At 45.8% G+C, this 16416-nt stretch overlaps 2 protein-coding genes across 3 annotated transcripts; both read left to right on the top strand.

The window, feature by feature from the left end:
- Nucleotides 1-273: 273 nt before the first annotated feature.
- klhl15 (kelch-like family member 15) lies at nucleotides 274-10749 on the top strand. 2 transcript variants are annotated; one of them, XM_061666691.1, is made up of 10 exons: nucleotides 274-461; nucleotides 1885-1937; nucleotides 2040-2152; nucleotides 3052-3190; nucleotides 3659-3847; nucleotides 4621-4827; nucleotides 5442-5603; nucleotides 6726-6935; nucleotides 7017-7207; nucleotides 7775-10749. In XM_061666691.1, the coding sequence occupies exons 3-10, from the start codon at nucleotides 2133-2135 to the stop codon at nucleotides 8523-8525; spliced, it is 1869 nt and encodes a 622-aa protein (XP_061522675.1). In that variant the 5' UTR covers nucleotides 274-461; nucleotides 1885-1937; nucleotides 2040-2132; the 3' UTR covers nucleotides 8526-10749. The 2 variants fall into 2 exon arrangements, with proteins under 2 accessions (XP_061522675.1, XP_061522673.1); XM_061666689.1 differs by having other exon boundaries at nucleotides 4603-4827.
- Nucleotides 10750-10883: 134 nt separating this feature from the next.
- LOC133396409 (MICOS complex subunit MIC26-like) lies at nucleotides 10884-15626 on the top strand. The gene is made up of 9 exons (XM_061666251.1): nucleotides 10884-10985; nucleotides 11377-11472; nucleotides 12052-12180; nucleotides 12447-12479; nucleotides 13049-13103; nucleotides 13201-13296; nucleotides 14428-14519; nucleotides 15020-15109; nucleotides 15222-15626. Exons 1-9 carry the CDS (start codon nucleotides 10968-10970, stop codon nucleotides 15264-15266), a joined length of 654 nt encoding a protein of 217 aa, XP_061522235.1. The 5' UTR covers nucleotides 10884-10967; the 3' UTR covers nucleotides 15267-15626.
- Nucleotides 15627-16416: the final 790 nt, after the last annotated feature.

The following is a 16416-nucleotide window of genomic DNA, read 5'->3' as shown; positions in this document are numbered from 1 at the left end:
AAATGTTGTTTTTTACTCCATGGCGGAAAAGTGAAAACACACACGTTAAAGTATGAAAGCTAAAACAAATGGTTAAACTGTGACTTATTTGACTATTTTTCTCGTTCCTAACACCCATGAAAGCAAATTGACCATTTTGTTGAACTATACTTTTATTTTTCCTCATATCGCAAACACTTGACTAAAGCTGCCGAGTGATATTTCAGGTCAACAATTGTATCATCTTTTCTTCCTGCACTCACGCCCCCAGTGGAGCTCAAACAGGAAGTGACGCAAACCTAGAAGATGGCGTCCACAAAGCCTACGAATCGCTCAGGTTTGCTGCTAGCCGTCTGCTGTTGAGCCCGAACCGGGGCTCTGGAGCTCTGGGGCGGCGACACCATGGCGGGGGCTCGCTGTAGTCGGAACTGACGGCGCCGCTGAAGCAAACACGGCTCATGTGGATTCTCAGCGCCGCCGAGGTGAGACCGCTCATTTAGCCGCTAAGGTAAAGTTGTCGGTCCAGCCCATTTGGAACCCCGCCGCTCCTGACACCAGCGAACATCGTCACGACAGGTGGCGACGTTCAGTAACGGCCGTTAGACGCCGCGGTAAGCATCGGTTGAGGGCTGTCTTTGAAATGACACGGCAGCGCTGCTTTGGTGGGGTACCAAAGGAAAACACTGCAACTCTACTGTACGTCTACTGTAAATAAGTTCCATAGATCTATAGATCTGGAGCTCTGTCTCGATTTCAATGCAGCACTTCTCAGCATTCGTCGTGTGATTGCTTAAGACTGCATTTGACACTTTTCCCTCCTCCGCTGACATTTTTTGACCGACTCAAACCATTTCAACATAAAATGTCTAGCTTGTTCAGCACATCTTTGGAACTTACATTCCTAAAATCGCCAAATATCCTCTCAACAATGTCTGAATTAAGGGATAGTTGACCTATTGCCCTCCATCTGCAAATCTCGATTGGTCCATACTGGTGCAACAATGAATCCCTTAATTGACAAATAATGGCTTACCAAATGAATTGACAGCTATTTTAATAATGGATTAATCATTTAGACCGAGTTTATCTTAAACTTGTCCAAAGTCCTCGGAATTTCAACCTCACACCAATATTCTCCAAACTCTTTTTGAGTTTTTTCTTTTTCAAACATCTTTTACTTTGGGAAACAATGATCAACATTTTTGACGATTTTTCTGACGGATTTTATGGACCAGTAACTAAATCACAAGAAATTTACGTTTGTGCATTTACTGGACTCTCAATTTGAACTAATGTCCTCTTTTTGAATAAAGTGATGCAAATTACAATCCGGTTTATCTATTAATAATAAAAAAAAAAAAATCGGATTAATCGGTTACTAACAATTGTTAGTTGAAGCCGTTCCAAGTTTGAGTCTCACATTCTCCAATTACTTCCACAGTGTTTCAGTTCAGCTTCAGCTCGTCGGCTCTTCACAACCAATTTCTAGACAAATTGCATTTTGTAGTCACCAGGGCTGTTATTGCTTTACAAGTGGTGTTGTTTTTTTTTTTTTGGGGGGGGGGGGATTTCACATGTCAGCAGGTTGTGTCAGATGGATTCACATTATATGCGGAACTTTAACGTGGAAGGGAAAGCGATTGCAGAACGTTATCTAACTTTACAGTGGCAAGATTCCCCCCAAATGTCAAAATGCTAAATCGAGTTGGATTGGCCACTTCTTCACCTTGTGGAACTAGATAGAGTTCTGTAAAATGTCCACCAAAAAATCCCTTTGTACGTTCGCGATCATTCATTCATTACCGACTCCCTAATCACTAGCATATTATGCAAATGAAGCGGACGGCATTGCAACAAGTTGCATCGTGGGAGACGTGCTGTTCACCCGACTCTCATCTCTTGCAGGCTGGAAACGCAAAGACGGGAAAGGCCAGCGCCTGGTTCGAGCTCCGACATGTGTGAGTGTCAACGCGTGAGCCGCTCGCCCGCCCGCTCTCGTCTTCCGTCTCTCCAAACTGCGTAAACGGCTTCATCTTCCTCTCCGTCGTTTTGTCGTCCAGGTGACCAACGCTGACTCGGAGGGTCTTTGTTGTTAGCATCAGCTGGGCACACTGGGCGCTGTCCTCTGATTGGCTGGGACAACCCCTTCTGACATGCCTGTGGCCAATCAGAGGTAAGTGTGTGTGCGCATCTCTTGACGGCTGTCAGTTGTTCTGTTAGTTATACGCAAACTCACCCATCCATCCATTTTCTCTCCTGCTTCTCCTCATCGGGGTCACGGTCGGGCGTGCTGGCGTCGATCGCGGCTGATTTTGGGCGAGAGGCGGGGCGTACCTTTATTGGTCGCCAGCCAATCGCAGGGCACAAATAGACAAATAGACCGTTCACACTCACAGTCACACCTCAGGACAATTTGTAGGAATATTACGTGAAATAGGTAATAAGACCATAGTGGCTATTTCTGTCTTCATCTCATCTATGTCTGGTTCAACACCGCACCTTCCTTTATTTGAGCTCGAAAATAAAATGTGTGATAAATGTGAAGTTGTTCCTCTAAAAACGTGGTCCACACCAAACGCTTGAGCTGGCATTTATTAAAACGGATGATTTGCTTTCTTAATTCATACACTGGCAACCATTTTAAAGCCGTCACACACTTTCTACTACCTACCACGACACATACTGTTTATTCCATACATGTACGTACTCCGTTGACGTGTGAGGTGCCTCAACTTGTCCGACTTCCAACACGATGGCATTCCTCTCAATCCGAGATGACCGCCTTATCTTTATCCTTTACTCAAAAGCTGTGCTGAACTTAAAAAATGCAGAGCGATGCAACACCGCCATCTACTGGCTTCTGTTAGTAGTCACAGTAGTTTACAAAGCTGAATTTCGCAGAGCTGGGCGAGACCCTCTATCGCGTCTATCTGTTGAGAAACATATTTGACTACGCTAGGATTCCAGTTGACCGATAGAAACATCCGCAGCGGTGTATGAGTTATTGTGCTCTATTGATCGGTCGAGCGAATCATTAAAGTGGGAATCTTGTTCTGGTCCCGCCGCCCTCAGGTGTGTTATGTCGGGGGCGGATGTGGAGGTGTATCTTTCCCAGGTGCACGACGGAAGTGTGTCGTCGGGCTTCCGGGCGCTGTACGAGGAGCGTCTGCTGCTGGACGTCACGCTGATGATCGACGAGCACCACTTCCAGGTTTGTCACGTCAATGTTGAGCTTGTCGCTCTGAGCTTTTTTTATGGGTTCTTACAGTTGATTTACTTACTGTAATTTCCTGGTATTTGGGAAAGGAGAGGCACGGTCACCGTTGCACTTTGCAGGGAGAATAGTAAAACACACAAACATGCGCACACCCTCGCAGGAGCTGCTGTCAGCCACAGCTCACACCTAGACACTCACGTGCTGACTCACCCAGGCCCCGCCTCTTAAAGGCACATGCATGTACGCAGACTCTCCACTGAGTACAGTATTGTCTGTACGTTTTATCCCTGCAATTGTTTTGTGTTCTAATACATTCAAAATATGTTTTAAAGTGTGTTTTAATAATTATATTTTTTTAATGTGTTTTCAGTGTGTGGGAGGGGTAAAAGAAATGTTTTTTTCTATGGCTGCGCTGTAGCGCAGCTTTTGACCACTAACGAACGTCGCAGTCGTGTCTTTTAGGCCCACAAGGCGCTCCTGGCCACCCAGAGTGACTACTTCCGGGTCATGTTCACGGCGGACATGCGGGAGCGGGACCAGGACAAGATCCACTTGAAGGGGCTGACGGCGGCGGGCTTCGGGCACATCCTTCGCTTCATGTACTACGGCTCGCTGGAGCTCAGCATGCCCACCGTGCAGGAGATCCTACAGGTGATGTCACGCCAGGGCCGGAAACCTTCCGCTAAATTTCTGTTGTTGGTTAAGCCGGGGAATTTGGGATATGTAAGTGGCGCCTTGAGGTACATGTGACCCGAATCACCCAACAAACGTATTTTTTTATTGAGATGTAGGCCGATTTTAATTTATTTATTTATTTTATTTTTGTTAGCGCTTAATGGTGGCGGTCAACCCGATTCAAGTCACTTCACAATAAGCCGCGGTATTGCAACAACATCACGAGGCTCCCTCTAGTGGCGTTAACGCTAAAGACAGCATGAGTGACATTTGTAAAAGAAGCGGCAAAGAAGAAAAAGAAAAAGGAACTCTTTCGACACTTTTAAGATGCAATTGTGTTAGTTTTCATGTAAAGGAGGAGGGGAAAATGAAAATACCCAGCATCTTAAGAAAACATGAAACTTCATTTGGGATACCTTTTAGCATGAAAAGTTTGTATATATAATATATAATCGGAGTTAATTTTTTTTCTTAGAAACAATGATGACCTTTTGATGGAAGTGGCGGCTGTCCCAACCCCCCCCCCCCCCCCGTGAAGCCCTTTGAGATTTGGGAATGAAAGGCGAAACAAATAAACTTGATGGATCACAACTGTCAATAATTCAAATTCTTGTATCGGTCCAGTTAATTGCTTTTTGAAAGGAAATGCAGTGGGCCACGTCGTTATTGATCAAGTTATGTGATCACGAGCCGTCCGAAGCGTTTCCTCGAACATTGCGCATATGGCTCAGGCGGCGATGTACGTGCAGCTGACGGAGGCGGTGGAGTTCTGCTGCTCCTTCCTGCTGGCCAAGATCTGCCTGGAGAACTGCGCCGAGGTCATGCGGCTGCTGGAGGACTTCAGCGTGGGCGTGGAGGGTGTCCAGGAGCAGCTGGACAACTTCCTCCTCGACAACTTCGTGCCGCTCATGAGCCGAGCCGACTTCCTGTCCTACCTCAGCCTGGAGAGACTGCAGGTTTGCGTCCCGTATCCTACCAGTGGGCTCAATTGTCCCTGTACTAGTAGGCTCTTTGTCCCTTTTTAGTCAGGAAATTCAGCGCAGTAGTAGAACGGCTACATATTCATGTTTTTTCCTACTACTGCATGAGATTTTTGCACGCTGTGGTTACTCTGCAAAAAGTTAGAATGATACAGAGAACATTTGTCTGATTTCTAGTCAAAACAAATTAAAATAAAACTCATCATGTCAAAAGCAACTTATTTTTAGACAATTTTCACTTGTTTCAAGCTCTTTTCCACTTACGTTTTTTTGTTCTGACTTAGGAAAAACGGTACTAGTTCAAATATGAACGCTACTAGTACTACTAAAGAAGCACTAGATGATAACTAGTAGAATTTTACCAGCTGGTAGTACTTGGAGCACGCAGTTGTTAACTAGTGCACAATTTGGTTAGGGGTTAGCACTAGTTTTTACTAGTGAGCTGAATTGTCAAACTAGTGAGTAGTAAATAGTGTACATGGATAGTTCAGTCCACTAGTAGGATTATAGAATCCAAGCTTATAGGAGTTTTTGCTAGTTGTATTGAGCGCTAGCTAACCTGCGCCTGCCTGTGCTCCGGCGCGGGCCAGGCGTACCTGAACAGCGACGCGCTGAGCCGCTACCCGGAGATCGAGCTGTACGAAGCGGTCCAGGCGTGGCTCCGGCACGACCGGCGGCGCTGGCGCCACACGGACGCCGTCGTCCGCTCCGTTCGCTTCTGCCTCATGACATCTGCCAACATCTTCGAGAAGGTGAGTGAGGCCGCCGGACAGAGTCCACTTCATCTTCCGCTATGGCTTTTACATGTTGTTGTTACTGTAGTTTTTTTTTTTTTGGGGGGGGGGGGGTAACTGCGAATTCCCGTTTACACCAGGGATGCATTCTCGACCCTCCTGCCATGGGTGTAAATAGTTTGACCCCTTCCATGAGTTTAAGCAGGTTTAAATTATGAATTGAAACTTATTCAGGAACACATTTGCAAGTATCCCTTAGCCTCTGTTTTCACTCCTTTCAGATAACATCACTTTGAGGAAACAAAAAGAAGACTCTCACTGGCACAATTCTCCAAATAAAAATGTTCACACTAACGATTATCATTTCATCTAGCCTGAGTGTATTAGCTTTATTCCTACGTATTCCATGAAACTCTATAAATGGGCTAACAAAAATTTGCATCAATGTTACAGTACTCGAACTTTCAAACAATTTCTACTTCATGAACACACAAATAGAACATAGAAGAATACTTGCATCTATATTCTCTCGTCAGCGCTGCGGAAAAGACTAATGGTGCAGCTTAGTTGGGGACCTTTTCTGCCTCTTCTTCATGCTCTTAATTTCACTGACAGTAGCCCTCCTTTGTGCAACGTCAAGGCTATGTGTGTAGTTTGTGCAAGAATGAACAATGGCGCCGTCACTTGCCTGTCTACATTGTGAACAGCGTCAAAGGAACCAACACGTAATGACTAGGAATCCATAGGAGTGGTTAGAAGTGTCGATTAATGGATGCCTCGCACCTCACACATCTAGACACTCGCACAGACTGCAGCTCCTGATGTCACTCACTAGGGCACGCCCCTTAAAGGCACACCTACAAGACTACAGTTGTTATTGTGACTTTCGGCTTGATCCAGCATATTGTAATTACACGCTATGAAGCCCATTTATTTCTTTACATTCTCTTTTGTCATGATTTATATTTTTCATACAATATAGTGCTATTTCTCTATTTTAAAAACAAGTCACTAAAACCTTTGCTTTCGGGGGGCTGAAACGAATTCATTTCAATGGGGAAAATGTACATGATGTGCAAGTAAATTGAATTCAAGTCGTAATTGAAGGCAGTAAACGTAGTCTCGCATTCCCGCCCGCAGGTCAAGACGTCGGAGTTCTACCGCTACTCCCGGCAGCTGCGTCAGGAGGTGGACCAGGCGCTGGCCTACTTCCACGACGTCAACCGGCAACCGCTGGCCGAGACGCGCGCCAACCGCATCCGCTCGCGGCGCCCGCAGACGGCCGTCTTCCGCGGCATGATCGGCCACAGCATGGTGAACAGCAAGATCCTGCTGCTGCAGCGGCCCAAGGTGCCGTCGCCGTCGCCCTCCCGCGGCCCGGACGGGCGGCCCGCCGCACTGACCCGCTCGCTCCCTCCTTCCCTCCCGCAGGTGTGGTGGGAGCTGGAGGGCCCCCAGGTGCCGCTGAGACCCGACTGCCTGGCCATCGTCAACGACTTCGCCTTCCTGCTGGGAGGCGAGGAGCTGGGGCCCGATGGCGAGTTCCACGCCTCGTCCAAGGTTTACCGCTACGACCCCCGGCAAAACTCGTGGCTGCGCATGGCCGACATGTCCGTGCCCAGGTCAGCGCCGGCGCTCGTTGTCTCGCTTGCGACGCGACCCGTGACGTTTAGCGTCATGTGCGCGCTCAAAAAAAGAAACAAACTAACGAAACGCATGCGATATCAAGTCGAGTGACAGAAAAAAGTGTCACACACTGGTGGACTGGTGCTCAACTGTTCTGCCTGTCACTATACGTCGCTGGCATAGATAGATGGACAAAAGACATTATTTGTAGCATCAAATTTTTGTCAAATGAATTCATACTACAGTTGTTCCATTGGGATCTTTTTTTTTTTTTTCCCACTTAAAACAAGACATTTTGTCCGCAAAATAAGGGAAACAGATCTGCCGATGGAACTACTGTATTATGATAAGATTCTTCAACTAAGATCTTGAATCTTAAAATAAGTTTTTTTGTCTTGCTGAACGCTACATTAAAAAAAGAAAGAAAAGTAAAAAAGTTATTACTTTTCACGAGAAATAAGGTCGGTAGTCACCAGGCACGATTGAGCATTTTTGCAGCTGAGGAACACCGCGAACGTCTTGAATCTTTCTCATCTTCACACTCGCCCTTCGCCCGTTTGCAGATCTGAGTTCGCCGTCGGCGTCATCGGAACGTTCATCTACGCGGTGGCGGGTCGCACGCGTGACGAAACCTTCTACTCCACGGAGCGCTACGACATCGCAGAAGACCGCTGGGAGTTCGTGGACCCGTATCCCGTCAACAAGTACGGGCACGAGGGCACGGTCCTGGGCGGCAAGCTCTACATCACGGGCGGCATCACGTCCTCGTCCACCTCCAAGCAGGTGTGCGTCTTCGATCCCGCGCGGGAAGCGACGGCGGGAGGGGCCTCGGGCGGGTCGGACTCGCTGCGGGCGCGCGGGGGCCGTGGCCCGCCGCCGCCCGCCTCCCACGCCGGCTGCTGGGACAACAAATCCAAAATGAACTACGCCCGCTGCTTCCACAAGATGATCTCTCACAACGGGAAGCTGTACGTGTTCGGCGGCGTGTGCGTCATCCTGCGCGCCTCCTTCGAGTCGCAGGGCTGCCCGTCCACCGAGGTCTACGACCCGGACGCCGACGAGTGGACCATCCTGGCCTCCATGCCCATCGGGCGCAGCGGGCACGGCGTGGCCGTGCTGGAGCGCCAGATCATGGTGCTGGGGGGCCTGTGCTACAACGGACACTACAGCGACTCCATTCTCACCTTCGACCCCGACGACAACAAGTGGAAGGAGGACGAGTATCCCAGGATGCCTTGCAAGCTGGACGGGCTGCAGGTGTGCACGCTGCACTTCCCCGAGTACGTGCTGGAGCACGTCAGACGCTGCAGCTGAGGTCGGCTCTGCGCCCAAAACGCCTCATTTTGGGTTGGAGGGGGTTTTTAACACGCCGGGCTGGCGTTTATTCCCTGACCCACTAGTGCGCTAAGGGGTCCGTGTACTAGTGCGGTGGTTCACAAACGTTTTACACCAAGTACTGCCTCAAACAATTACTCAATATTGAAAAACAAACGAGCCCTAAAAGCTAAACGCAAATTGACATCAAAGTTCAAACCAACTGAACGGTGCTCCGTAATTGGACGGTACTGGATTCCGAAACAGTTCAAGCTGCTGTAACCTTGACAACGCTGTTCACTGATTCTTTTGGTACCACTAGAGGGACCCCACGCACTACTAGTGGTACTAGTGTCACAATTTGAGAATCTACTCGTACACTTCATGAAACGTGGTCCGGAGTTGGAAACATCAATTTTCCAACCCAAAGTGCACCCGTTGCATGACGAGCCCAGCAGAGCGTTGATTCCTTGCCCTTGATGTTCACCCTCATTTCTGTGCCCTCTCACTCCTATGACAAGTCAGGGAACTAGTAGAACGACTGTGTCTTAATAATGTTTGCGCTACTGGTGCCATGTAGCATGCAATTAAACCTTACTCGTAAACTACTGTGCTGCACTACTAGGCCCGTACTAGCACACGTTTCCATCAAGCCATTTGAGCATTTATTGATAATCCCTGATATCCAGTTTAAGGTCCATGCACTAGTACGCTCTTCGTACTCACTAGTAAGACAACTACCATGTTACAAGTGAGGCAAAACTATACTAGTTGACCACTCCATTCCACTAGTACTACGAGTGACGAAATTCTACGAGTTAACATCTAGCATTCACAAGTAGTACCAATAGTGCATATGTCAACTAGTGTCCAGTTTTGCCTCACTGGTAACATGTTCAACTAGTCGTTCTACTAGTGTGGAAAAAGGGTCCTGGAGTAGTGGAAAAGAAATGGTTAATTTGTAAGTCAGTTCAAAGAGCGCACTCGTGGGATACGCAATACCCGCTCGGTGCCGCGGACACTTTGACATGGACTCCGCTTGGTAGAAAATGCCGATTGCGCCGCTTCCTGTCGGCGCTCCGCTGGCTTCGCGCGTTCGACGCACCGGAAGCTCCACGAGCGGCGTCGGTCACGTGTCGTCCACGATATTCTCCGAGTGATCCGTTATGAGTAACCCGAGTCGCTGAATGAGGTTCGAACTTGTGCGGCTACGTTTTATCCTCTCCTCGCGCGCACGATTCTTGTTGCCGAAGTTGAATTGAAAATGTGTTTGGGCTTCCGGTGCGTCACACGTGCGCGTCCCCGTCGGGTGGGCGCGCGTCTCATCCCGTCGGAACGCCGTTTGCGGCACTCGTGACATTTCGTTGTGCAAAGGGCTCAGCACATACTGATGCAGTGTTTTCATGTTATTTATTTAGCGAGCTATGCAGTAATGTGTTGCTATTTATTAAGACGTGTCATCCTTTTTTATCTGGACTAAGCAAGACTGAATACGTAGTTCATTGCCGAGATGCCTCCTCCTCCTCTTTTTTTTTTTTGTTGAAATAACAGTGTGGTCCAGTGCTGAGATTTACAAAGACAAGAATGTTGTTAATGCTACTAACTTTCATTTACAGCTTCCAAACGGTCTTTTCGTAGCAGTTGTGTAGGTGTGGTAACCATGGCGACGTGTGTGTAACATGCATGTGTACAGGCTTCTTTGTCACGTTCAGGACTCGTCGTGTGCTCGAGCGGCACTTCTCCCTTTGGGAATTTACCAGTCAACACATTCCACGCAAGCTCATCTTTTCGTTCGTTTCACACGAGTCACCTTGTCACTGCTGTTATTTTAACTTTGCACTTATTTTGTTGTTGTTGACATGCTCATTGTTTTGTAAAGTTTGAGGAATGTTTGCAAGGGGATCTCTTGAAATTGCGCGCGCGTGTGTGTACTTCCTCCGGTGTTGCTGTCAAAGAAGAAATGTGATGACAAGTGTTACCTTGCCGAGTCGCAGCATCCTTTAGTCTGTCAGTAGCTAAACAGAGTAGATGATTTTAAAATCGCGTATCCATATACAGTTTATATGTATACTCTTTATACATATACCTACAGTACAGTACCTTGCTAGCACTGAAATTGAAACAGAGGGCAGAGTAAAGTCGACTTGTAATCTGGATAACTCTTTGGAAACGTTTGTAACTTCTTTCCAGAAATAAATGTTCATGTGGGAGGAATTCCGACTATTTGTGTGCTACCTCGCTTTTTTTTTTTTAAATGAGCTGTTCCGATTTTAAGAAAAATAATATATAATTGAGTCCAAAGCACAGCAAAACAACCAATGAAGTTTAGTCGTCTTCTTTGAGGAGTTAACAAACACTTATGTTGATTCAGCCTTCAAATAGGATTGCGCATGCGCGTAACCTCCGATTTGCCTTCGAAAACGAAGGGGAAGACGACGCAAAATGTCTTTTATAAAGCTGGTAACTAAACCTTTACTTTTGCATGTTCCTAAAGCGTAAAGGTTCGTTGTAGTTGGCATTATAGTCTCTCTCTTGTATGTGACCGAAATAGTGTTAAACTAGTTAACCGAGCGTTTGGAGGAAATGCTGCTTACAAGCTAACTGCTAACATTAGCTAGTTGCTAACCCTTGACTTAGTTCAACAGGAGGATTAACGCTAACTATTATGTTAGCATCAGAAGTGAGGCGTCTAAAGGGGCTGAGTATACTCCTGTTGTGTTTGACGGATGTTGTAAACGAGTCTTTTTTTTTCTTCTTCATTTCTTTTGTGTGAGGATAAGCGGCTCAGAAAATGCATGTGACTCCTCGACTCTGATGCGGTGTATTTGTCGTGTGCTCCTTGCTCCTGCAGGTGGCGCTGTGCGCCGCGGCTCCGGGGGTGCTGCCGACTGCCGCCGCCTGCGAGGGCGCAAAAGGGAGCGCACAGCCGGCCATGAGCATCGACGAGGTGCCAATGCTCTACTCAGGCACGGCTGTCACGCTCATTTTTCCCGGATCGACTTTATATTATTGCATTGAATTGGAAACAAAAAAGGATGGATAGCTAGATTTAAAGGCAGAAGGCAGGGTGCTACTGTTTAATTTCTTTACAAAATATATTTTCTTGCAATAGCCCAACATTATTAACGTTAAAAACAACAGAGCCACGAAGAAATGTTGAACAAATTCCATTTTTGTCAATTTGCAGGAGTGATCTAAAGTTTTCTGGCTGTCACTAAAAGTCCAGAAGTGGTCTTAGTCCAATCATCCTTCAAATATGTCAATATTTCATGTAAAATGAGAAATAACATTTACTTCAACTAACATGCAGATAGATGATGTGGCACCTAAGCAAAAAAAAAAGAGTTAATAATGAAATGAAGCATTGTCATGTTGTCATTGTGTGTATAATTTTGAGCATTGATGAAATTGATTGAAAAATGGTTTAAAATGTTGTAACCTAATATAAAACAGAAAAATGTGAAGCGCCAGGAACGCTTTCCAGAGCGATAGTAAAAAAACAAAAACGTGTTTCTTATTTTTTCAGCTGCCGTCTCTGTACAGCAGACCCGAGGAGGATCGCCGTCGCGTGGATCCGACGTCGGCGGCGGGCGCGTTGGAGCACAGCGTGGCATCATTGAGAAAATGGGCGGAGCCATACGTAGACCAATGTCAGGTGTCTCGTCGCCGCTGTTACGTCACTGACGTCGACGTCGTATGGAAAGCCGTTCGACATCTATTAGTGCTACTTTGGGCCTACTAGTATTGACTTCAACCTTGTTAGTAAAGTACTGTGCTGCACTAGTAACTACTAGGTCCAACTAGTATGCATGTGCCGCGCACTAGTAGCCTCTGACCTTATCAAGGATATGTAACAAATGCTCATGCAGTTTTCCATAAAGCAGAGGAACATTTTTCATGAAGCATCTGTTGTGTTTGCAGCAAGCGGGAAGCACAGCGGCGGACAAAGTTGAGGTTGGTAAACCTGCGAAACGGCCGTGTTTAGAAGAGGCAGCGACGATCAACGTGCTCCGCGTCTCGTCATGTCCAAAGCCTACGCCTCCTCAAAAACAACTCATGTTTTTATGTTACACGTGCTGCTAATTGATACTTCTTCGTTTTGTTCAAGCCGCTATACCATCATTTTTTTTTCCTCGAGTGGAAACAAACAAAATCAAACTTCATTTGTCACATAGTAGTAATGCAGGCATCACAAAGCATTTTACAATACATGTAAAGGCACACAGTAAAGACAAAAAAAAGGGCTTTCACATATTGCAATGGATACCGGCCATACAACAGTTAAAAAATACACAAATACGATGACGTAAAGTCTAAAATGAAAGGCATCCATTTTGCATCGCGCTTATCGTCGTGATTCGGCTCGGGGCTGGGCTGATTTCTGGCGAGAGGCGGGGTACGCCTTACCGTGCTGCCCAGCTAAAATGCTACTTCTCAAAAATACACCAAATCCTCCAAAACACAAACGAAACAAGTCTTCGGCAAGTACCAATGACAAACTAACAATGCGTGCGTGTCCCCAGGAAGTGTACAGTAAGGCGGAGCCCGCCATTTCCGCCTCCACCGCCGCAGTCACAGGTGACGAGCTGACTTGGCAAGGTTTCATGTACTGGTTTGTTTGCTTTCAAGTCTTGGACACAAAGTCGACCCAAAGCTGTTGTGTGTTTCCCTTCAGACGCGTACCAGTTGTTCAGCGCGCCGCCCCCCGACCTGTACCCCAGCGTGGCGGTGGTGGGATTCTCGGGCTTGCTCGGACTCTACTTGGCCCGAGGTGACCGGCTACGCACACAAACGCAATTTGAAGCAAGACACAACATACCCTTTATTTGTTCGCAGAGGGAAAATTCAAGTGTTTTAGCAGTGAAAGATACCACTTTAAAAACAGTCTGTGAAGTTGAAACACTGCTGGAGCGCCTCTTCTGTGTCCCGATGTTCGCCGCCTGTCGGCGGCGTCAAGGTAAACAAAGCTGCGGTTCGATTCTTCAGAGGAAGGAGACGAGCCGTAGGCGCGCTTCAAAATCAAATTCATTTCTGAAATGTGAGAGAACCGCAGATGACAAGAGGAGCCACAAATTGGACTCGAGTACAATATGGAAATATGGCTCCGGTAAACTATTACTCAAGTAGTCAGGGGAAAAAAACTACTCAAGTACTGAATAACTGGAGATATATATATATATATATATTTATTTATTTTTTTTAATCAAAGCGTCACTGAGACAAAAATATTAAATGGGAATGTGCAAATTCAGATATTGCCTAACTGTATCACTTGAACTGTATAGTCATGTGACTGTCCGGCTCCGTTCGATTGGTTAAATGGAGTCAAACATCACCAATACTTCCGTTGGATTGGTGAAACTTGAGTCACGTGACAGAGGTTTCGCTGACCAAACCAAAACATATAAATTGTGCAAACAAAATTCATAAAAATCATAATAATCATCTAATAAGAATAATAGTAATGTGTTTCTTTTAACATACTTGCCCAGTAAAGATGATTCTGATAAAAGAGCAAGTGGAATGTAGCTCAGTGTAACATACAAGTTGAAGAAATCTTGTTGTTCAGATGACATGAAATGTGTGAATTTATCTCCTGATTGTCTTTAATATTGTGGCCTAAAAAGCTTTAAGAAACTAGAACTTTAAGGATGGCTGTTTCAGCACAGCAGACATTTACACACACAAAACAACGGCTGAATTAGAAAAAACAATGAATGATATGAAAACGAGGCTTATACGAACGTGCCGAGTGAACTCGTCGCCGCCTTGTAAAAAGTGTTCCGACGGGATCCTGCTCACGACGCGTTTCCGCTCTTATTTTCTCTGGAGGAGATTCGGGTGAAGGCGAAAGGTCGCGCGAGGTCACCGCCCTGACGCGGTCTGTGTGTCTTGTCTTCAGGGTCGAAGGTGAAGCGCGTGGCGTTTCCGATGGGCCTCGCGGCGCTCAGCGCCTCCGTGTTCTACCCTCGGCGGGCCGCCTCGCTCTTCAAGGTCTCCTCTTACTTGACTTTTTATGGCCTGATATTAACTGCTGACTAATCTGTTTTTGTCGACGGGTACATCTCAATAAATTAGATTTATATTACAACCCCAATTCCAATGAAGTTGGGATGTTGTGTTAAACATAAATAAAAACAGAATACAATGATTTGCACATCATGTTTGACCTATATTTAATTGAATACCCGACAAAGACATTTCATGTTCAACCTGATAAACCTGAATGTTTTTAGGAAGTAATCATTAACTTAGAATTTTATGTATATATGTATATATTTTGTGTGTATATATATATATATATATATATATATAATATAATATATGTGTGTGTGTGTATATATATATATATGCGTATGTATATATGTGTGTGTGTGTGTGTGTGTGTGTATATATATGTATGTATATATGTGTGTGTGTTTGCACACATTTTTAGAACATGAGTTTCACTTTTTAAATTGATGAAATAGTTTTTTTGTTTTTTCTCCCTGCAGGTGAGCCAAGACTTGACGTGTGCGTGGGTTCAGCGCGGCTGCGTGGCCGTGGAGACTCTCTGGAAAGATCCGCCGTTCGGCAAAAAGAAAGTGAGTTTTGGCGAGGGATTTCGCTCGTGGTCAGCGCGCGTCAGACTTGCTGAGGTCTAAACTAAAACACTTTTTTTTTTTTTTTTTTTTTTTTTTTTTTGCGTTTGTTAAGTCTGACAAGACGGAGCGGCGGGAGAGCGGCAGCACGTCTGGCTGAAGACAGAAAAGTCACGTGCCCTCACACACGCGAATTATGACCATTATGAACCATGAGTTGGAATGATTCATTTGTTTTTGTTTCTATTCATTGTGCACAGCTACGTGATGGATTCTCACCACGCAACTCGGACTAACTGCGTGTTAACGTGTCTCAAATGCAGAGACACTCTTATGATTTATTATTAATGATATCATATACAGTAATAGTCCCACTCGGACAGACGGAAGTTGTGACACACAAGCAATCAAATGATGCATTTTAATTGGCCCATGTCAACATGAGAATGAATTGTGCTGCAGAAATTGTTTGATAAAATGTCACAATAAATATATCTTCACTGTTATTGGTCCAATGATTTTATGTTGTCCGAAAGGGGTGCGTACATCGACCGCCATCTTGGAAAGGTATTCGTGTTTAGTCTCATCACGATCCTACTGACTTGACTGTGTGTGTGCGAAAGTGAGGGCGAGCAAGTACAATTCCAATGAAGTTGGGACATTGTGTTAAACATAAATAAAAACAATTCAATGATTTGAAAATCATGTTCAACCTATATTTAATTGAATACACTACAAACACAAGATATTTAATGTTCAAACTGATCAACTTGATTGTTTTTCGCAAATAATCATGAACTTAGAATTTTATGGCTGCAACATGTTCCAAAAACGCTCTGACAGGCAGGTGGCAAAAACGACGGAGAAAGTGGAGGAATGCTCATCAAACACGTGTTTGGAACATCCCACAGGTGAACAGGCTCATTGGGAACAGGTGGGTGCCGTGAGTGGGTAGAAAAGTAGACAATGTTCCTCAACGAACAATTGCGTTTAGAGATTTCATCATCTACCTTCCATAATATCATCAAAAGGTTCCGAGAATCTGGAGAAATCACTGCATGGAAGCGGCAAGGCCCAAAACCGACATTGAGTGCCCGTGACCTTCGATCCCTCAGGCTGCCCTGCATCAAAAACCGACATGTGTAAAGGATATCACCACGCGGGCTCAGGAACACTTCCGAAAACCAATGTCAGTCAATACACTTCGGCGCTACATCCGGAAGTGCAACTTGAAACTCTACTATGCAAAGCAAAAGCCGTTTAGCAACAACACCCAGAAACGCCGCCGGCTTCTCTGGGCCGAGCTCATC

Source organism: Phycodurus eques, chromosome 21, assembly GCF_024500275.1.
Source record: "Phycodurus eques isolate BA_2022a chromosome 21, UOR_Pequ_1.1, whole genome shotgun sequence".
NCBI classification, from domain to species: Eukaryota; Metazoa; Chordata; class Actinopteri; order Syngnathiformes; family Syngnathidae; genus Phycodurus; species Phycodurus eques.
Note: the sequence above shows the minus strand (reverse complement) of the source record. Positions and strands in the feature narration are given on the sequence as shown.